Below are 21844 nucleotides of genomic sequence, written 5' to 3'. Positions count from 1 at the left end.
GTCGCCCGGGCCGGGCGGGGGCTCACCGAGCAGCTGTCCACGCCGCCCTGCGGGAAGCCGGCACACAGCATGCGGCTGCTGATCTGCACCGGGTAGAAGCGGCGGCAAGTCTGCTCGCTGAGGAGGCGCACGGCCGCCTTCTGCAGCTGCCGCGCCATGGAGCCTGCGGACGAGCGAGATGGGGCTGGTGGGGACCCCGTCCGGCTGCTGCCCTGCACCCCGCACCACCCCGGCCCCGGGCGCACCTACCTCCTTCGCGCACCGAGCCCCAACCGGTGATGACGCAGCGCGCACCGTCTGGCGGTCGCGGCAGGGGCTCGGGCAGGCAGATGGGGCGCACCAGGCGGCTGCGGCGCACCGGCCCCGCCAGCTCCAGCAGCGCCACGTCGTAGTCCAGCGTGTAGAGATTGTAGAACGGGTGCTTGTAGATGCGCGCCACGCGCTCCAGCTGCCCCTCCGCGCCGCTCAGGAACGGCGTGCCTAGGAAGGCCGCCCACTGCTTGGGGTCCCCGTAGCTGGAGGGCGCGCGAGGACAGGCGTCGGCCAGAGCCCCCGCGCCCCCAGCCCCGGCCCCTGCGGTGTCCCACAGGGGCCGACCACGGTTCTTGGCCACTTGGTCTCTGGCTGCCAGTCTGGGAATGGGCTCAATGTTTCCCACCAGGCACCGACACAGCACCAAGAACTGCAGTCATCACCACCTAATACTAGCGCTCTGAAAAGACTGGTGGCCATGAGGGTCCGCCCCCCCCCCCCCCCCTTCTGACCTCGAGCCCCGCAGGGCCCGGAGGTGGATGTCCCCTCTGGAATACCGTAGCCCTCGCCTGCCAGGGCTTGGGCCCTGGGGAGGACAGCTTTCTACTGGGTGGGCTTTGGGGGGGCTGGAGCTAAGTGCCAGGGGCGAGGGCTGGGGAAAGAAGTGACCCCAGTGTCCCCGTGGACTTGGCCTGGAGCTGGGAGGGGCTGCAGCCCCCGGGTTTGGTGGGGACTGCGGGGTAGGACAACCCAGGGTGGTCAGGCTGAGGGGTGGGTGGGCAGGGGAGGACTGCAGGGAGTGGGGATGGGGGGGTTGGGAGGAGCAGCCTGGGGCAGTGGGACCCCGGGGTCGGGGAGGGCACTCCGGCAAAGGAGGGGGTCACGGTGCGTTTTCAGGCAGCAGTTCGGTTCCGTGTGAGCTACAGACACATGCAGGGGCATTTGGAGCGTTTGGGACTCACACGTCGAAGCAGTGCGCCGCCGACAGCAGCCACCTCTCTGCCACCAGCACCGCCCCGCAGCGGTGTTCCCGGCGCCGCAGCCACAGGCTCACCTGCCACGGCCACTCCCCGCGGCCCGCTGCGCTGCCGCCCACAATCCTGCTGAGCACCGCTGGCGCCAGGCCGCAGTCTGCGGGGGGAGCCAGGCGCATGGGCAGGTGGACCAGGGCGCCTCCTCCACGAAGCCCCCCAGGGCGCCGCCCCTCCGTGAATCCCCCTGGGAGCCCCGGATGCGAGGGCGGACCTGCCCCAGGAAAACTCGGCAGGAAAGGACACCGGGCCTGCTGCTTGGTCTTTGGGCTTTTCTCAAATAACATTGGAAATGCATTTGTCTCCTGTGACTTCAGCTTTGGGACCATACCTTCTCCCCTGCCCGGGGCCAGGCCAAAAGCCCCTCTCATGGCAGCCTCCCACATCTCCGTCCTCCAGGAGTTCCCTCCCACCCCAAGGCCTTTGCACACACCAGGGCCCTGACCCAGAGGCCCCAGCCCTGCCTTGGCACTCTGCCTGGATCCCTGATGGCCTCCGAGCCCTCCCCAGACGGTGCCAAGTGCAAAGGCCTTCCTCAGAACACAGCTGTAGAAAGAATACATGGGGTGGTTGCCGGGGGCTTCAGGGACCCCGTTACCACCCATGGAGGGGACCCGTACCCACCTGCTGTCTCCAGAGGGCCGTTTTCCATTTTCCTCCTCAGGGGCAAGCCCCCCTCCCCGCCCTCTGTCACCACCCAGCTGGCTTCCCTGGGTGCCCCTTTCCCCCTGTGCCACCCGCAGCAGATACCAAGGTCGGCAAGGGGAAGTGCCAGTTCCGAACCAGCCGGGGCACCATCTGGCCCTGACCCAAGACTAGGTGGCCTTGGAGAATCTGACAGCAGCCGCAGCCCCTGTCCTTGGGCCAACTGCCTCCACACAGAACCCGCCTGTATTTCAAGGCGGGGCTTCTCCACCTCTTTTGGGCCCAAGGTTAAGAGCTCCCAGGCCATAGCTATTGAAAAAGGAAAAATCAGCTCAGACTGAGAAAGTGACAGCCCCCAGGCTGCGGGGACAGACCCACATGAGGGCAGCTGCCAGGTTCACAAGAAACACTCACCCAAGGACATGGCACAGCTGTGAACCATCAAAGCCCCTGCTTTCATTTTAATTTTTTTAGAGACAGGCTGTGTCACCCAGGCTGGAGTATAATGGCGTGATCTCAGCTCACGGCAGCCTCTGCTTCCTGAGCTCAAATAATTCTCCTGTCTCAGCCTCCCCAGTAGCTGGAACCACAGGCGTGCACCATCACACCTGGTCTTTTATTATTATTATTGAGATGGAAGTCTCACTCTGTCACCCAGGTTGGAGTGCAATGGCACCATCTCGGCTTACTGCAACCTCTGCCTCCTGGGTTCAAGCGATTCTCCTGCCTCAGCCTCCCGAGTAGCTGGGATTACAGGCGCCCGCCACCACGCCCAGCTAATTTTTTTTTTTTTTTTTTGGTAGAGATGGGATTTCACTACGTTGGCCAGGCTGATCTGGAACTCCTGACCTCAGGCGATCCACCCACCTTGGCCTCCCAAAGTGCTAGGATTATAGGCGTGAGCTACTGCGCCAGGCCAGAGAGGATGTTATGTTTTGTTTGGCAGCCCGAGCTGATTAACATGGTACCCTCCACTCCCAGGGGTCCCTCCGCCTCTCCCGGTACCTGGTAGCTGGGAGTGCGTGGTGGCCTCCAGGGCATCTGGAAATGGCATCTGTCCCCTAGCAGTGGTGCTCATGGCAGATAAGGCTGAGTTGGCAGGTTGGCCCGTCACCCTGCTGGCGGCCCCAGGGGTGGGTCTGCTGGGTGTGGCCCCCGGGACTGTGAGGCTAGCTGTTGTCCTGGGGGGATGGCTGGTGGTGGCCAGCGTCCTTGTGGTCGAGGGCAGAGACACGGGAAGGGGCTGGGAGGACATGATCTCCAGGATCCAGTCCTTTAGCCTGGTGATGCGTGTGTAGACGCCCGGCTTTTTAACCTGAGCGCAGCCAATACCCCAGCTCACGATCCCTGCCAGATAAAACACGCCGGGGGCCTCCTCGCAGGCCAGGGGCCCCCCAGAGTCACCCTAGAAAGGAAGGAAAGAGCGCTGGTTGGTCCTCCAGGGACCCTCTCTTCCCGGCACTGCTATACCCTCCTGCGTTCCCACAGTGGGTGGGCCCCATCGAGGGCAGGGGGGCAGAGGGCACAGCGTGGGTCTGGAGACCTGGCTGCAGCCCCATGCCTGGCTGTGTGACCTGGAGTGAGTCACTTCCCCTCTCTGAGTTTCCATCATTCTTGCTTTTGTTTGGGGGCAGTAAAACAATGCAGAAAAACTCTAAAAATAGGCCGGGCGCGGTGGCTCAAGCCTGTAATCCCAGCACTTTGGGAGGCCGAGACGGGCGGATCACGAGGTCAGGAGATCGAGACCATCCTGGCTAACACAGTGAAACCCCATCTCTACTAAAAATACAAAAACTAGCCGGGCGAGGTGGCGGGCGCCTGTAGTCCCAGCTACTCGGGAGGCTGAGGCGGGAGAATGGCGCAAACCCGGGAGGCGGAGCTTGCAGTGAGCTGAGATCGGGCCACTGCACTCCAGTCCGGGCGACAGAGCGAGACTCCGCCTCAAAAAAAAAAAAAAAAAAAAAAAAAAAAAAATAACAGCCACCAATAGTCCTACCACCTAGCAGTAGCCCCTGATCATTAGCTGCCAGGCTTATTTCCTTTTTTTTGAGACAGAGTCATGCTCTCTTGCCCAGGCTGCAGTGCAGTGGCGCGATCTTGGCTCACTGCAACCTCCACCTCCTGAGTTCAAGCAATTCTCCTGCCTCAGCCTCCCGAGTAGCTGAAACTACAGGCACCTGCCACCACGCCCAGCCAATTTTTGTATTTTTAGTAGAGACAGGGTTTCACCATCTTGGCCAGGCTGGTCTCCAACTCCTGACCTCAGGTGATTCGCCTGCCTCGGCCTCCCAAAGTGCTGGGATTACAGATGTGAGCCACCTGGCCTGGCCTCAACATTCTTTTCAATATAAAAAGCTATTATGAATTGCTTATTGATATAGAGAGTATTTTTAAATAGAATATGATTATATAGAGAGTATGATTAAAAAGTAGAATACAGGCCGGGCGTGGTGGCTCAAGCCTGTAATCCCAGCACTTTGAGAGGCCGAGACGGGTGGATCACGAGGTCAGGAGATCGAGACCATCCTGGCTAACACAGTGAAACCCCGTCTCTACTAAAAAATATGAAAAATTAGCCGGGCGCGGTGGCGGTCGCCTGTAGTCCCAGCTACTCGGGAGGCTGAGGCAGGAGAATGGCATAAACCCGGGAGGTGGAGCTTGCAGTGAGCTGAGATCCGGCCACTGCACTCCAGCCTGGGAGACAGAGTGAGACTCCGTCTCACACACACACAAAAATAATAATACAATATAATGAATACATAGGAAGAAAAGACTATGCAAGACACTGATCTCACAACACTCCTAGAAGACAGGCATTGTTAACGTTTCTCACTTTACGTATGAGGATCAGAGGCCCAGAGCGGTTGAGGCACTTGCCTGGGGTCACACAGCAACTGAAGCAGGATTTGAACTCAGGAGTCTTGTTTGAGAACTTGGGCTGGGTAGGTTTCCATCAGGTTATTTACCACCTTTCTTTTAACTACTGCCTATGAATGGGCATTTACACTGTCATTGGTATTTTGTATTGATTAGTAATAGTGGCATCTAACCTTGAGAGTTACTTTTGAAATCTGATGCCTTTTTTTTTTTTTTTTTTAGGCGAAGTCTCGCTCTGTTGCCCAGGCTGGAGTGCAGTGGCATGATCTCGGCTCACTGTGACCTCCGCCTCCTGGGCTCAAGCAATACTGTCTGCCTCAGCCTCCCGAGCAGCTGGAATTACAGGCACCCACCACCTTTCCTGGCTAATTTTTGTATTTTTTTAGTAGAGATGGAGTTTTGCCATGTTGGCCAGGCCAGTCCTGAACTGCCTACCCTCAGGTCATCTGTCTACTTGTGCCTCCCAAAGTGCTGGGATTACAGGCAGGAGCCACTGCACCTGCCTGTCTGTTTTTTGAGATGGGGTGTTGCTGTGTCACCCAGGATGGAGGGCAGTGGTGTGATCACGGTTTGCTGCAGCCTAGAACACCTGGGCTCAAGAGATCCTCCCACTTCAGCTGCCCAAGGAGCTGGGACCACAGGCACCTGCCACTCTGCCTGACAATTTTTTTTATTTTTGTAGAGATGGGGTCTCACTATGTCACCCAGACTGGTTTTGCAGTCCTGGCCTCAACTGATCCTACCTCAGCCTCCTGAAGCACTGGAATTACAGGCATGAGCCACTGCACCGAGCCTGAAAATTAACCTCTGTCTTTGCGTGCACGGTTGAGCCCTTCAGAAATCTGAGCATGGTGGCTATGGCTGGGCGCAGTGGCTCAGTCCTGCAATCCTAGCAGTTTGAGAGGCCGAGGCAGGCGGATCACCTGAAGTCAGGAGTTCAAGACCAGCCTGGCCAACATGGTGAAACCCTGTCTCTACTAAAAATACAAAAATTAGCCGGGTGTGGAGGCACATGCCTGTAGTCCCAGCTACTCGGGAGGCTGAGGCAGGAGAATCACTTGAACCCAGGAGGCAGAGGTTGCAGTGAGCCAAGATCATGCCACTATACTCCAGCCTGGGCAACAGAGCAAGACTCCATCTCAAAAAATAAAAAAAAAGAAATCTAGGCTGGGTACGTGGCTCACGCCTGTCATCCCAGCACTTTGGGAGGCCCAGGCAGTCGGATCATGAGGTCAGGAGATTGAGACCATCCTGGCCAACATGGTGAAACCCCGTCTCTACTAAAAATACAAAAATATGGTGGCACATGCTTGTAATCCCAGCTACTCGGGAGGCTGAGGCACGAGAATCGCTTGAACCCGGGAGGCGGAGGTTGCAGTAAGCCAAGATCGTGCCACTGCACTCCAGCCTGGGTGACAGAGCAAGACTCCGTCAGAGAGAGAGAAAGAGAGAGAAGGAAAGGGAGGGAAGGAAAGGAAGGGAAGACATCTAGGTCTGCACACACAGAACTGCCAGGTGAACTGGTGTGGGCATTTCATGTAAATACTGCCCGGTTTCCCCCTTTGAATGCTTACCTGGCAGGAGTCAACTTTGCCTTCCAGGAAGCCGGCGCAGATCATGCGGTCTGTGAGGGAGAAGTTGTAGAGCGTGCTACAGGTCTTCTGGTCTATGATGCCCACGGACGCCTTCTGCAGGAGCTCGGGCTTGGTGGCTACCAGGGAAAGAGCCCAGAAAGGCCACTTGCAGAGTGATCCTCAGAGCAGCTCCAGTTCGGGTCCTCTAACAGTGCCGAGATGCAGCATCCCCACCCCACAGACGAAGAAACCAGGGCTCAGAGTTGCAGGTATCATACAAAGCCACAAAGTGAGAAGGAGGTGGGCCTCGGATTCCTCACTCAGAGCGCAAAAGTCTCCCCCCTGTCCCCATGGGGCTGCCGCCCTAGCACCTGGGTAATGTGCAGGAGGCCATTCTGAGGTCAAGGGAAGCATTAACTGTTGGGGTGGGAAGTTTTTTTTTGTTTTTTTTGTTTTTTTTTTTGAGACGGAGTTTCACTCTTTTTGCCCAGGCTGGAGTGCAATGGCGTGATCTCAGCTCGCCGCAACCTCCGTCTCCCGGGTTCAAGTGATTCTCCTGCCTCAGCCTCCCGAGTAGCTGGGATTACAGGCGCGCGCCACCACACCGGGCTAATTTTTGTATCTTTAGTAGAGATGGGCTTTCACCATGTTTGGCAGGCTGGTCTCGAACTCCTGGCCTCAAGTGATCCGCCCGTCTCGGCCTCCCAAAATGCTGGGATTATAGGCGTGAGCCACCGCACCCAGCCAATTTTTGTATTTTTTTTAGTAGAGACGGGGTTTTGCCCTGTTGGCCAGGCTGGTCTTAAACTTCTGACTGCAAGAGATCCACTGGCTGAAGCCTCCCCAAGTGCTGGGATTACAGGTGTGAGCCACCGCGTGTGGCTGCCAGCAAACGTTTTCTATAAATGGCCCGAGAATTTAAATATGTTCAGCTTTAGGGCCGGGCGCGGTGGCTCACGCCTGTAATCCCAGCACTTTGGGAGGCCAAGACGGGCAGATCACAAGGTCAGGAGATCGAGACCATCCTGGCTAACACAGTGAAACCCCGTCTCTACTAAAAAATACAAAAAACTAGCCGGGCGAGGTGGCGGGCGCCTGTAGTCCCAGCTACTCGGGAGGCTGAGGCAGGAGAATGGCATGAACCCAGGAGGAGGAGCTTGCAGTGAGCTGAGATCCAGCCACTGCACTCCAGCCCGGGAGACAGAGCGAGACTCCATCTCGAAAATAAATAAATAAATAAATAAATAAATAAATAAATAAATAAATAAATAAATATGTTCAACTTTAAAGGCCAGTCTCTGTCACAAGTATTTAACTCTGCTGCTATTGCAGGAAAGCAGCCATAGACAGTCTGTTGATGTGAGAACGTGGCCCTTGTTCCAATAAAACTTTATTTATACAAACAGGCAAAGGCCAGATTTTGCCCCCAGATGGAATGGGGAGGTGAGTGGTGTGTGGGCAGTGGGACTAAAGACAAAGGAATCAGCCACAGAGGTCCCTGTGCCATGGAATTGGTTTAAGGTCCAGGTAAGAGATGCCCATCCTGGTCCTCCCCAGGCCAGGCCCTGGAGAATAAATCCACCATTCCCCTCGATCGGGGCAGGACTCACCATTTCCTTCCTGCATATTTCCCCATCCGGAGATCATGCACTTCCGGCCCACGGGGAACTTGTGGATGGCCAGGGGCAGGCAGACAGGCTGGATGTATTTGTTGAAGGCCAGGGGTCTGGCCAGCTCCAGGACAGCCAGGTCGAAGTCCAGGATGCCAGGATTGTAGAGGGGGTGTAGCACCACCTGTCGCAGCCCGATCTTCACCGGGCTCCCGCCCAGGCCCAGGAGGGATGCAGTGCCCAGGTGGGCCCGAACCTGCTCCACCTTCGTGCTGTGGAGACAGGGCCCTCACACGTGCCCGCCCTTCAGCACATGCCCGCCTTCTTGGGGGACGGACAGGGCTGATGCACTCCCCCGGAAAGCCACACAGGGCTGCCTGGGCCCCAGGACCATTCCTCTGACCCTCGGCTCCATGGAGGAGGACCAGGGGAAGAGGGGCTGCCAGGCTCCTCCTGAAAAGGATCCCGAGTTGGGGGACCTTGGGCAAGTCAGGGGACCCTCAGGCTTCATTTTCTACACCTGTGCCAGAGCCCTCCCAACCCCCTACAGCTTTATGAGTCTTTTTGTTGAGACAGGGTCTCGCTCTGCTGCCCCAGATGGAGTGCAGTTGTACCATCAGGCTCACTGCAGCCTCGACCTCCTGGGCTCAAGCAATTCTCCTGCCTCACCCTCCTGAGTAGCTGGGACCACGGATGTGGGCCACTGTGCCTGGGAATCTCCAAGATAAATGCTGCCTGGGTAGCAAGCAGTGGGGAAGGAACCCTCTTCCCCTCCCCTGGTTAGGCCCTGTTTGTCCTCAGAAGCCTGGGCACCGGCTCCCTCCTGTCTCTCAGCTGCCCTCAGGAGAGGAAGGGCTGCTCCCCGGGGTGGAGCGAGGGGTGGGGGGGCACCATGAGGCAGCCCCAGCAGGATGGTTTCTGACAGGGAGGGGCTGGTGAGGAGGGGAAACCGGGCAGCCTTCCTGGAAGAGGCGGGGCTTACTGGTTGAAGCAGTGGGCGGCAGACAGCAGCCAGCGGTCCCCCACCACAGTCGCTCCACAGAAGTGCCGGGATCCTTCCTTCAGGCTGACCTGCCAGGGCACCTCCCCGGAGGCAGCTCCGAACCCGCCCACGACCCGGGTGGGCTTCTCCATTGCAGGCCTGGCCCCACATTCTGGAAGGGGGACACAGGACCAGGTCTGGGGATCTTGGCCTGCTCGGATGGGAGCATGGGGCTGGGCAGGGTCCCAGGACACCAACTGCAGCCAGGCCCTAAAGGGGCCGCAATCCCACCCATTCCACAGAGGAAGCCGTGGAGGCTTCGAGGTGTCCATAGTTTGCCCAAGGTCTTGCAGCAAGTTCGTGGCCTAGCCTGGGGGACGGAAGTTAAGAAAACAGCAGCAGCCCAGTCAGCCTGAGGACCCCCCGCAACAGACCCCGCCACAGGCCCGCAGCCCACAACGCCGGGTTTAGGGGCTCCTTGCAAAGACAGGGCTGCACTCCAGGAGACCATGGGGCAGCTCAGAAAAGGAAGGGGTACGATTGCTATGGGGTTTCGGAACAGAGTATGGGGTGTAGGTGAACTGAAATGAAGCATGGCCGGGCGCAGTGGCTCACACCTGTAATTCCAGCACTTTGGGAGGCCAAGGCAGGCAGATCACCTGAGGTCAGGAGTTCGAGACCAGCCTGGCCAACATGGCAAAACCCTGACTCTACTAAAAGTACAAAAATTAGCCGAGCATAGTGATGCACGCCTGTAATCCCAGCTATTCAGGGGGCTGAGGCAGGAGAATCACTTGAACCGGGAGGTGGAAGTTGCAGTGAGCCGAGATCGCACCACTACACTCCAGCCTGGGCGACAAGAGTGAAACTCTGTCTCAGAAAAAAAAAAAAATGTGTGTGTGTGTGTGTGTGTGTGTGTGTGTGTGTGTGTGTATGAAAGCAACTGACAGGTTTTGGAAACAGATACAGTCCTACAAGTTTTTTCTTTTTTTTTTTTTTTGAGATGGAGTTGTGCTCTTATCACCCGGGCTGGAGTGCAGTGGCGCCATGTCGGCTCACTGCAACCGCAGCTTCCTGGCTTCAAGCGATTCTCCTGCCTCAGCCTCCTGAGTAGATGGGATTACAGGTGTCCTCCACCACGCCCAGCTAATTTTTAGTAGAGACAAAAAATTAGTAGGGTTTCACCATGTTGGCCAGGCTGGTCTTGAACTCCTGACCTCAAGCGATCCTCCCGCCTCAGTCTCCCAAAGTGCTGCAATGACAGGCATGAGCCACCGCGCCCAGCCAATCCTACAAGTTGTCTGGGTACAAGCTATTTGTAAATACAATAGGAAGTATCCCAGGCCGGGCGCGGTGGCTCACGCCTGTCATCCCAGCACTTTGGGAGGCTGAGGTGGGCGGATTGTGAAGTCAGGACTTCGAGGCCAGCCTGACCAACATGCGGAAACCCCATCTCTACTAAAAATACAAAAATTAGCTGGGTGTGGTGTTGCATGCCTATAATCCCAGCTACTCGGGAGGATGAGGCAGGAGAATCGCTTGAACCCGGGAGGTGGAGCTTGCAATGAGCCAAGATCATGCCACTGCACTCCAGCCTGGGTAACAGAGTGAGACACTCTCTCAAAAAAAAAAAAAGTATTCCATTGATAGATCGCCATAGTTAGCAAGACATGGGCAAGACCTATGGACAGAAAGATACCATGAGGGTACACGCAACAGAAGATGGGAATAAATGGATACACGTGACCTTTCCTTGAACAGGAAGACCCAAAATTATGAAAATACTATGATGATATCAATTCTCCCTAAATCAAGATAGGCGCGTACATCATCTTCTACCTTTCTGCCCCGAAAATACCTTGTAGCTTAGGAACGGTGACCCAGTCAAGAGGCACAGTGCTGGGGGCCTGCGTGGATTTGGTGGGGGTGTTGACCCCAGGGCTCTCACGACTGGTGGGCCAGGCCGTGCTGGGGGCGGCGGGGGCAGGAGCCACCGTGGGGGCCAGAGGCATGCTGGCTCTGGTGGTGGCCTCCAGGATCCAGTCACGTAGCTTGGTGACTCGGGCATAGACCCCCGGACGCCGAGCTTCTGCACACCCAATTCCCCAGCTCACGATGCCGGCCAGAAAGAACCGGCCAGGGGGCTCCTCGCAGACCAGGGGTCCTCCTGAGTCGCCCTAGGAAACCAAACACACCCTCAGGATGGGTCGGCAGCAGCCAGTCCAAATGCCAGGGCTGCGAGGCCCAAGAAGGAGCTCTGAGCTGGGACTGCCAGGACCTCTCTCCACCCGAGCTCACAGAGCACTTGTGGGCTGATCATTCACATCTCAGAACCTGTTTTCCTCTTCTGTGGAGGAAGGAAAAAAAAAACCACCACCACCACCCAAGACAGTTGGACTATAGGATCTCCAAGATGTCTTTCAGTCCTACATCTGGAACATGACCCAAATAAGTAACATCCCCTCCTCTTCTTAACCCAGTAGATCTTTGATAATGTCACCACTTGCTTAGGCTGACAGTATGACTGCCATGCGGGTGCCTCCAGATATCTCACTGGTAGCTGCAGCGTTGCTCCCAATGAAACATTGCTTCATCTGCTCTCACTCATGCGGCCTCACCATTTTTTACCTACCCATATCCAGCTCACCCTGACTTTTACATTCTGTGTGTGTTTTTTTTTGTTTTTGTTTCTGAGACAGAAGTTTTGCTCTGTTGCCCAGGCTGGAGTGCAGTGGCACGATCTCAGCTCACGGCAACCTCCGCCTCCCAGGTTCAAGTGATTCTCCTGCCTCAGCCTCCTAAGTAGCTGGGATTTTTTTTTTTTTTTTTTGTATTTTTAGTAGAGACGGGGTTTCACCATGTTGGCCAGGATGGTCTTGAACTCCTGACCTCAAGTGATCTGCCCACCTCGGCCTCCCAAAGTGCTGGCATTACAGGTGAGCCACCGGGCCCGGCCGACTCTTACATTCTTAAAGACGAGCCCTCTCTTATTCCTATCATTTTCTCCAGCTTCTGGCTTCAGTATGGCCATCGAAGCACGTGTAGCAGTGTCTCCCTATCTTCTCCTCACCCGCCAGCCCTTAGAAACAAGAACAAAGGAATACACAAAAAAGACAGGAGTCCACAACCATGCTAAAAACTTAGGCAGGGGAGGTCCTGGCGGTGGACTGAAGCCATGAAGCATGACGAGAGGCCGACAGAGGGAAGCGGCAGCCCAGCCCGTGTGCGGAAGCTGGACAACAGAGAAAGCTTTCTCAAGAGGACCTGGGTTGGTTGGGGTAGAAAAGGGATTTGGGCAGCCACAAAGGATCAGTGAGACCAGGAGGTCTTTGGTCCCTTGAAAGGGGACAGAGAATCCAAGAACACAAGGTGTTAATGTCCCCCACCAAGAGAAAGTGAATAGCAAATATGAGATCACATCAAGAATTGAGTGACATGTTTAAATTTTCCATTTCTTCTTTTTTAAGATGGAGTCTCACTCTGTCACTCAGGCTGGAGTGCAGCGCTGCGATCTTGGCTCACTGCAGCCTCCACCTCCCAGGCTCACATAATCCTCCCACCTCAGCCTCTCAAGTAGCTGGGACTACAAGCATGCACCACCAAACCCGGCTAATTTTTGTTTTTGTTTTTGTAGAGACAGAGTTTTGCTATGTTGCCCTGACTGGTTTCAAACTCCTGGCCTCAAGAGACCTGGGTGCCTCAACCTCCCAAAGTACTGGGATTACAGGTGTGAGCCACTGCACTCGGCCTTTCATTCTTAAGCACCATTTGAGGGATTCCAATCTCCATGAAATAAAGACACTCAGTTACAACAGAATAACTTATGTTTGCCTGAAATACAGTTAATCACAAACATAGAATATAGAAGAACCATAACTGGGATTAAATTACGATCCTCAGAGAAAAAGAAGAAATGGTGTCCATGAAACAAGAACAGAACACTGCAAAACAAGACCAAGTGGCTGAAAGAAGAAAGAACAATGAGATACATTGAAAACAAAAATTGTAATTGTCGGCTGGGCGTGGTGGCTCACACCTCTAATCCCAGCACTTTAGGAGGATGAGGTGGGCGGATCACCTGAAGCCAGGATTTTGAGACCAGTCTGGCCAACATGGCGAAACCCTGTCTTTACTAAAAATACAAAAATTAGCCAGGTGTGGTGGTAGGCACCTGTGATCCCAGCTATTTGGGAGGCTGAGGCACGAGAATCGCTTGAACCTGGCAGGTGGAGGTTGCAGTGAGCCAAGATGGTGCCACTGCACTCCAGCCTGGGTGACAGAGCAAGACACTGTCTTAATTAATTAAAAATACAAAAATTAGCTAGGTGTGGTGGCGCACACCTATAATCACAGCTACTCTGGAGGATGAGGCAGGAGACTCGCTTGAACCTGGGAGGCAGAAGTTGCAGTGAGCTGAGATCATGCCACTGCACTACAGCCTGGGCGACAGAGCAAGACTCCATCTAAAAAAAAAAAAGAAAAAAAAAAGAAGGTTCCAGGTAAACAGCAGAGGCAACTTTGAGTGGCCCAATTTTCTTTTTTTTCTTTTTTTTTTTTTTTTTGAGACAGAGTCTTGCTTTGTCGCCCAGGCTAAAGTGCAATGTTGCGATCTCAGCTCACTGCAACCTCCGGCTCCCAGTTCAAATGATTCTCCTGCCTCAGCCTCCCGAGTAGCTGGGATTACAGGCACCCGCCACCATGCCCAGCTAATTTTTGTATTTTTAGTAGAGACGGGGTTTCACCATGTTGCTCAGGCTGGTCTCAAACTCCTGACCTCAAGTGATCTGCCCGCCTCGGCCTCCCATAGTGCTGGGATTACAGGCATGAGCCACAGCGCCCAGCCCTGGAAACTTCCTGAGTTGAGCCTGCAGGTCGCTCTTGGCCCAGCTGACTACCCAGGGGCAAGAGTCCATGGGGTTCCCATAGACCAACCTTTCCCATACATTTGGAGAGAATCTGATGCCCAGGGTATATGCTGGCATCATTCATACAAGAGGTGTTTCTTGGGTGGCACGTGGTATCAGGCCTGGTGCTGGTAATAGCATCTGTGTCCCCATACAAGTCCCGGTTTAGAGGGCACCCGGGGGATTTACACAGGGACCCCATCGTGGCCAGGGAGATTACACAGGGACCCCAGCCTCTGTGGCACACACCTGGGGCCTACTGGGAGGGAGCAGGGAGCCATGGAGGGTAGAGGAGGAAGTGCAGTCAGGTTAGAGCTTATGGAAGATCTTCTAAGCAGCACCTGCCTCTCTCAGTCCCAACTACTTTAAAATTCATCAAGAACGGACATCCAGATATCTATGAATTGCTCAGCATTTGAACACGCTATTTCTGTGTTTTTCTGGGGTCTGGGGCGTCGGGGGCTCACCTGGCAGGAGTCCACCTTCCCGTCCAGGTAGCCAGCGCACAACATCCTGTCAGTGAGTGAGTGGCCGTACAGGCTGGCACACAGTGCCTGGTCCAGCAGTTCCACAGTGGCTTTCTGCAGCACCTCTGGCTTGACCACTGGTCCGATGGGGAGAGAAAAGCAGGGTGAGAGTGCCGGAGCCCTGGCAGCCACTTTGAGCTGGGAGGCTGAAGGACATCTCCTCTCCTAGTCTCCCTCAGGTTCCCCAGCTGCAAGCGTGGCCGCCTACAACACCTGGCTCTGAAACTGCAAAAGGTAAACACCCCACCTGGTAACACTCTCTGCCTGGACAAGGAAGAGGCATCAGACTTAACACCCCCAGCCCGAGATCCTCATCGCCCCTCCACAAGCTCCACCCTCAGCATTCCCCATCTCAGGGATCTCAGACCCCTCCTTCCAGATCCACAGTCTTCAAATTCCAAGTCGGCCTCAAGTCAGCCCCCAGAAATACCCAGAATCAGCCCCTGTCTCATGCCCATCCTTGCCCAGGTCATTACAGCTGTTCCTCACTCACCTGTGTCACTCTGGTCCCACCCAACTGAAATCCATTCCCAACCCAGCAGGCAGCACAACTCTTGCTAAACATTAAATCAGGTCACATCAACTCCAGCCCCGGGTGCTGCCTTGCTGTCCTCCCACCCCAGGGCCTTTGCACATGCTGTTCCTGCTGCCCGAAATGCTTGTCGCTGCAGAATCTGCCTGACTTCCTCCTTCATCTCCTCTCTCCAGGAGGTATCTCTTGACCTCCCTATTTAAAGCTGCAGCCCCCACCCCCACCTTATTTTTCTTCACTGGATCCACTTCCCTCTGTCAGTCATCTTGTGACTGACTGACCACCCCGAAACTACACCACACAATGCAGTAGCCACTGGCCACGTGTGGCTATTTAGATGTGCATTTCAGTACATTAAGATCAATTTTTTGGCTAGGTGAGGTGGCTCACACTTATAATCCCAGCACTTTGGGAAGACGAGGTGAGAGGATCATGAGGTCAGGAGATTGAGACCAGCCTGGCCAACATGGTGAAATCTCGTCTCTACTAAAAATACAAAAAAAAAAAAAAAAAGTTGCTGAGTGTGGTGGCGCATGTCTATGGTCTCAGCTACACAGGAGGCTGAGGCAGGAGAATCGCTTGAACCCAGAGGTGGAGGCTGCAGTAAGTAGAGTTCGTACCACTACACTCCAGCCTGGGCAACAAGAGCAAAACTCCATCTCAAAAAAAAAAAAAAAAAAAAAAAAAAAAAAAAAAAAAAAAAAAAAATCGCAGTAGCATCAATGATGGGTTATAAATATATCTTAGCAAGCAGTGGAATTTGTGAATACAGAATCAGAGAATAATGCAGACCCACCGTGTTTTTCTGCATTATTATTATTATTTTTTTTTTTTTTGAGACAGAGTCTCCCACTGTGACCCAGGCTGGAGTCCAGTGACACAATCTTGGCTCACTGCAACCTCTGCCTCCCGGGTTCAGGCAGTTCTCAGCCTCCTGAGTAGCTGGAATTACAGGTGCTCACCACCATGCCTGGCTTTTTTTTTTTTTTTTTCGAGACGGAGTCTTGCTCTGTCGCCCAGGCTGGAGTGCAGTGGCGTGATCTCGGCTCACTGCAAGCTCCGCCTCCCGGGTTTACGCCATTCTCCTGCCTCAGCCTCCCGAGTAGCTGGGACTACAGGTGCCCGCCACCGGACCCGGCTAATTTTTTGTAGTTTTAGTAGAGACGGGGTTTCACCGTGTTAGCCAGGATGGTCTCAATCTCCTGACCTCGTGATCCGCCCGCCTCAGCCTCCAAAAGTGCTGGGATTACAGGTGTGAGCCACCACACCCGGCCCTTTTCTGCGTTATTTGCCCACCCGCCTGCCTGAGTTCACTTGCAGGCCGAGGAAGATGCGTACGGAAATCCTCCTTGAGGTAGCCCCAGCCTGAGATCAGGCACTTCTTGCTGGGTGGGAAGATGTGTGTGGCAGCCGGGAGGCACACAGGCTGGATGTGCCGGCCGAAAGGCAGAGGGCTGGTCAGCTCCAGCACTGCCACGTCGAAGTCGGCCGTGTCTGCATTGTACAGGGGGTGCTTGACGATCTGGGCCACCCGGGCCCGCACGGTGCTGGCCTCCGAACCACTGAGGTAGGTCGTACCCACGTAGGCCACCCACTCCGTCGGGTCTTGGAATCTGCAGGAGCAAACCCCAGGTCAGAGGCCACCGAGAGTTAGAACCGACAGGGAAGGCAGATGGGACACTCACCTTGAGTGCAAAATTTAAGGGGCATCCCCCCTAAATTAATATTTACTTGTTTTTTTGTTTGGTTGGCTTTTTTTTTGAGACGGAGTCTCGCTCTGTCGCCCAGGCTGGAGTGCAGTGGCGCGATCTCAGCTCACTGCAAGCTCCGCCTCCCAGGTTTACGCCATTCTCCTGCCTCAGCCTCTGGAGCAGCTGGGACTACAGACGCCCACCACCTCGCCCGGCTAGTTTTTTTTTTTTTTTGTATTTTTAGTAGAGACGGGGTTTCACCGTGTTAGCCAGGATGGTCTCGATCTCCTGACCTCGTGATCCGCCCGTCTCGGCCTCCCAAAGTGCCAGGATTACAGGCTTGAGCCACCGTGCCCGGCCTAAATTAATATTTATTAATAGTATTTATAAAAATTAAGCCGGGCACAGTGGCTCATGCCTGTAATCCCACACTTTTGGAGGCTGAGGCAGGAGGAGCACTAGAGCCCAGGAGTTCAAGACGAGCCTGGGCAACACAGCAAAATGCAGTCTTTAAAAACAAAAACAAAAACAGGCTGGGCACGGTGACTCACTCCTGTAATCCCAGCACTTTGGGAGGCTGAGGCAGGCGGATCATGAAGTCAGGAGTTCAAGACTAGCCTGGCCAAGACAGTGAAACCTCATCTCTACTAAAAATACAAATATTAGCCAGCCGTGGTGGCGGGCACCTGTAATCCCAGCTACTCAGGAGACTGAGGCAGAGAATTGCTTGAACCCAGGAGGTGGAGGTTGCAGTGAGCCAATATTGTGCCACTGTACTCTAGCCTGGGCGACAGAGTGAGAGTCTGTCTCAGGGATAAAATATGTATATATATTTGCTGGGTGTGGTGGTGTGCACCTGTGGTTCCAGCTACTCAGGAGGCTGAGGTAGGAGGATTGCTTGAGCCTGGGAGGTTGAGGCTGTAGTGAGCTATCACTGCACCACTGCACTCCAGCCTGGGCAACAGGCAACCTGACTCAAAAAAAAAAATTAATAATAATATTAATAATAGGAAAGAAAAGAAAAAATCACAGGTGCAGAAGAATGCATGATGCATGACGTATCAACATTTTTTTTTTTTTTTTTTTGAGATGGAGTCTCACTCTGTCTCCCAGACTGGAGTGCAGTGGCGTAATCTCAGCTCACTGCAACCTCCGCCTCCCAGGTTCAAGTGATTCTCGTGCCTCAGCCTCCCAAGTAACTGGGATGACAGGTTTGCGCCCCCTACGCCTGGCTAATTTTTTTATGTGTTTTTAGTAGAGGCGGGGTTTTGCCATGTTGGCCAGGCTGGTCTCGAACTCCTGACCTCAGGTGATCCCCCTGCCTCAGTGTCCCAAAGTGCTGGGATTATAGGTGCGCCCAGCCTGACTCTACCATTTCACATTCCCACCAATGGTGCACAAGGGTTGCAATTATCTCCACATCCTCCACTTGCTGTTCTTTTGAGAGTAGCCATCCCAGTGGGTGTGAAGCAGCATCTCCCCGTGGTATTGACTTGCATTCCTCAGCGACTAATGACATTTTGTTGATGTTTTGCTCATTGTGGACTTTTGTTGCATTCACTTTGATTTTTTAAAATACTGTGTTGTGATATCCTTTTTTTTTTTTTTTTTTTTTTTTTTTTTTTGAGACGGAGTCTCACTCTGCCACCCTGCTGGAGTGCAGTGGTGCCATCTTGGCTGACTGCAAGCTCTGCCTCCCGAGATCAAGCGATTCTCCTGCCTCAGCCTCCCGAGTAGCTGGGATTACAGGCGCCGCCACCACCATGCCCGGCTCAGTTTTGTATTTTTAGTAGAGACGGGGTTTTGCCGTGTTGGCCAGGAGGGTCTCGAACTCCTGACCTCAAGTGATCTGCCTGTCTCTGCCTTCGAGACCAGCCTGCCCAACATGGTGAAAACCTGTCTCTACTAGTTATACCAAAAAAAAATTAGCCGGGCAAGGTGGCACACATCTGTAGTTCCAGCTTCCTGGGAGGCTGAGGCAAGAGAATCGCTTTATCCCAGGAGGTGGAGGTTGCAGTGAGCTGAGATCACACCACTGCACTCCAGCCAGGGCGACAGACTGAGACTCTGTCTCAAAAGAAAAAATAAAATAAAATAAAGAGAATGGGCACGATGGCTCACGCCTATAATCCCAGCAGTTTGGGAGGCCGAGGTGGGCAAATCACGAGGTCAAGAGATCGAGACCATCCTGGCTAAAACAGTGAAACCCCATCTCTACTAAAAATACAAAAAATTCGCTGGGCGTGGTGGTAGGCGCCTGTAGTTCCAGCTACTCGGGAGGCTGAGGCAGAAGAATGGTGTGAACCCAGGAGGTAGAGTTTGCAGTGAGCTGAGATCGCACCACTGCACTCCAGCCTGGGTGATAGAGTAAGACTCCGTCTCAAAAAATAATAATAATAAAATAAAAAGAATGCACTCAGTTTCGACAACAACAAAAGCAAGAAAGAAAGGAAAAGAAAAAATTACTTCCAAGGGCTCTAAGGAAATCCGAAGTGACGCCCCCAGTGCTTGAGGGAAGGCAGGAGAAATACAGAGGGTTTGGGTTCAGTGCTTCGGGATGGAGGCTTACTCATTGAAGCAGTGAGCGGCAGACACCAGCCACCTGGCACCGATGATGGTGGCCCCACAGAAGTGCTCCTTGTTCTCTCGAAGGCTGACTTGCCATGGAAACTCCCCCGGGGACGCTTCCACACCGCCCACGATCCTGCCGGCCATCCTCCAGGCAGGCTGCCAGCCACACTCTGCAAGACAGCAGGTCACCAGCCAGGACCCCATGAAGGCAGGACCTCACCCTGAACTCCCAGAACCTGCATCTCTGAGTCTCTTGTCTACAGTCCCTGGGTTCAAAGAGATGCTTGGGGGCCCCTCCTTGGCTTCCCTGACTCTTCTGGGGTCTCCTCATCCCTCCCTCTTCAGTGCCTCTGGCTGCCCCATCCTGGCACGTAGGTTAAGCATCCAAGGTCATGTGCACCAGTGAGTGACAGAGAAAGGTCTCTATCTTAGCTGTGGGTAAGGGGCGATGACCGCACGTCCATGTTTGTACATGATATTGTGTCTCTCTGCTTATTTAGTCTACTTTTATGTCCTTCAGCAAAATTTTGTAATTCTGTAATTATATATAATAATTATTGGCACAGGCACATTTGTTTTTTGTTTTTTTTTTTTTTGAGACGGAGTCTCGCTCTGTCGCCCAGGCTGGAATGCAGTGGCCGGATCTCAGCTCACTGCAAGCTCCGCCTCCCGGGTTCACGCCATTCTCCTGCCTCAGCCTCCCGAGTAGCTGGGACTACAGGCGCAGCCACCTCGCCCGGCTAGTATTTTGTATTTTTTTTTTTTTTTAGTAGAGACGGGGTTTCACCGTGTTAGCCAGGATGGTCTCGATCTCCTGACCTCGTGATCCGCCCGTCTCGGCCTCCCAAAGTGCTGGGATTACAGGCTTGAGCCACCGCGCCCGGCCTGCACAGGCACATTTGTAAGTTTAGTGTTTGATATTTCATTTTTTGTCACTATTGATCATGAAAGGGATTTTTTTCCTTTGTATCTTCTAACCCATTATTACTGCATAAAGCAAAATGACAGTTTTTTTTTTTTTAGATGGAGTTTTGCTCTGTACACCAGGCTGGAGTGCAATGGCATGATCTCGGCTCACTGCAGTCTCCATCTCCCAGGTTCAAGGGATTCTCCTGCCTCAGCCTCCTGAGTAGCTGGGATTACAGGCACCTGCCACCATGCCTGGCTAATTTTTGTATTTTTGGTAGAGATGGGGTTTTGCCATGCTGGCCAGGCTGGTTTCGAACTCCTGACCTCAAGTGATCCACCCACCTTGGTCTCCCAAAGTGCTGGGATTACAGGCATGAGCCACCACACCTGGCCTTTATTATTATTTATTTATTTATTTATTTTTGAGACAGACTCTTGTTCTGTTGCCCAGGCTGGAGCGCAGTGGCGTGATCTTGGCTCACTGCAAGCTCTGCCTCCTGGGTTCACACCATTCTGCCTCAGCCTCCTGAGTAGCTGGGACTACAGGCACACACCACCATGCCTGTAATTTTTGTTGTAGTTTTTAGTAGAGACAGGGTTTCACCATGTTAGCTAGGATGGTCTCGATCTCCTGACCTCGTGATCCACCCGCCTCGGCCTCCCAAAGTGCTGGGATCACAGGCATGAGCTGCCATGCCTGGCCGGCCTTTATTTTATATAGCTTTTTAGTCAATTTCTTGATTCATTTTATTTTATTCTTTCAGCTTCTCTCCTTCTGTTTGGATTTTGATTTATTTTAGATAGACAATGATTTCAAATGAATTAAGCTTTTCCTCTTCCTTCCCAATACTTAAACTGCTGTCCTTACCTTATTGCATGGGCTAGCATTGCTAGAAAAATGTTGGGTACTCTTCCAGCATTTTATTTTATTTATTTTTGAGACAGGGTCTCACTCTGTTATCCAGGCTGGACAGTGCAGTAGCGCAATCATAGCTTACCGCAGCCTCAATCTCCTGGGCTCAAGCGATCCTTCCACCTCAGCCTCCTGAGTAGCTGGGACCACAGGCACACACCACCACACTGGCTAATTTTTTTTTTTTTAGTAGAGATGAGGGTCTCACTATGTTGTCCAGGCTGGTCTCAAACCCCTGGCCACAAGTGATCCTCCTGCCTTGGCCTCCCAAAGTGCTGGAATTACAGGTGTGAGCCACCATGCCCAGCTAATCTCTTCCAGCATTTTCATTGTCTCTTTCCATTGCTCAAATCCCTGTGGCCACATCCCACTACTTACAGGACAGAGCTCCAGTTCCTGGCATTCAAGACTTCCCAGGCTTTGGCCAGAACCTGTTCTCAGCCTGATATCTTCTCCCTCCTCTCCCCAGGCTTCTCCCCATCACACACCTGCGCTTTTCCTTTTCTCTGCTGTTTGCTCACATTTCTCCCCATACCAGGGGTGCCCCTTTCTGTTCTCTGCCCGGCCCCCATAAATGCCAGGCCTGTGTGCCTGAGTGACGTAAGCACAGTGACCAGAGACCAGAGCCAGCAGCTGACCCTGGAAAAAGGGAAAGGGCCCAGAGACCAGGCCGGACAGGCAGACTGACCACAGTGCACCTCATCGGACCCATCGGAGCAGTCCTCCTGGTCGTCACACTCCGGGTTCACCTTGGTCACACACTGGCTGTTCTGGCAGGAAAAGGAGTTCCCTGGACAGCGGCCTGAGGACAGAAAAGAATGAACTT

The 21844-nt window shown here is 53.8% G+C and overlaps 1 protein-coding gene across 1 annotated transcript in view; it reads right to left on the bottom strand.

Annotated features, from left to right (window-relative positions):
• Positions 1-21844, bottom strand: part of TMPRSS9 (transmembrane serine protease 9) — a 35219-nt gene that overhangs the window by 672 nt on the left and 12703 nt on the right. The window contains exons 6-17 of the mRNA XM_030935762.1: positions 21707-21820; positions 19195-19366; positions 16273-16547; positions 14343-14479; positions 10830-11148; positions 8972-9143; positions 7990-8261; positions 6380-6516; positions 2934-3333; positions 1215-1383; positions 250-515; positions 27-163 (exon numbers count right to left, since the gene is read on the bottom strand). Coding sequence (XP_030791622.1) covers positions 27-163; positions 250-515; positions 1215-1383; positions 2934-3333; positions 6380-6516; positions 7990-8261; positions 8972-9143; positions 10830-11148; positions 14343-14479; positions 16273-16547; positions 19195-19366; positions 21707-21820 — 2570 coding nt within the window. The remainder of the gene's footprint in view (positions 1-26; positions 164-249; positions 516-1214; positions 1384-2933; positions 3334-6379; positions 6517-7989; positions 8262-8971; positions 9144-10829; positions 11149-14342; positions 14480-16272; positions 16548-19194; positions 19367-21706; positions 21821-21844) is intronic.

The sequence above is a fragment of the Rhinopithecus roxellana genome, chromosome 8, assembly GCF_007565055.1.
Source record: "Rhinopithecus roxellana isolate Shanxi Qingling chromosome 8, ASM756505v1, whole genome shotgun sequence".
NCBI classification, from domain to species: domain Eukaryota; kingdom Metazoa; phylum Chordata; class Mammalia; order Primates; family Cercopithecidae; genus Rhinopithecus; species Rhinopithecus roxellana.
The sequence above is the reverse complement of the archived record's forward strand: the minus strand, read 5'-3'. Positions and strand labels throughout refer to the sequence as shown.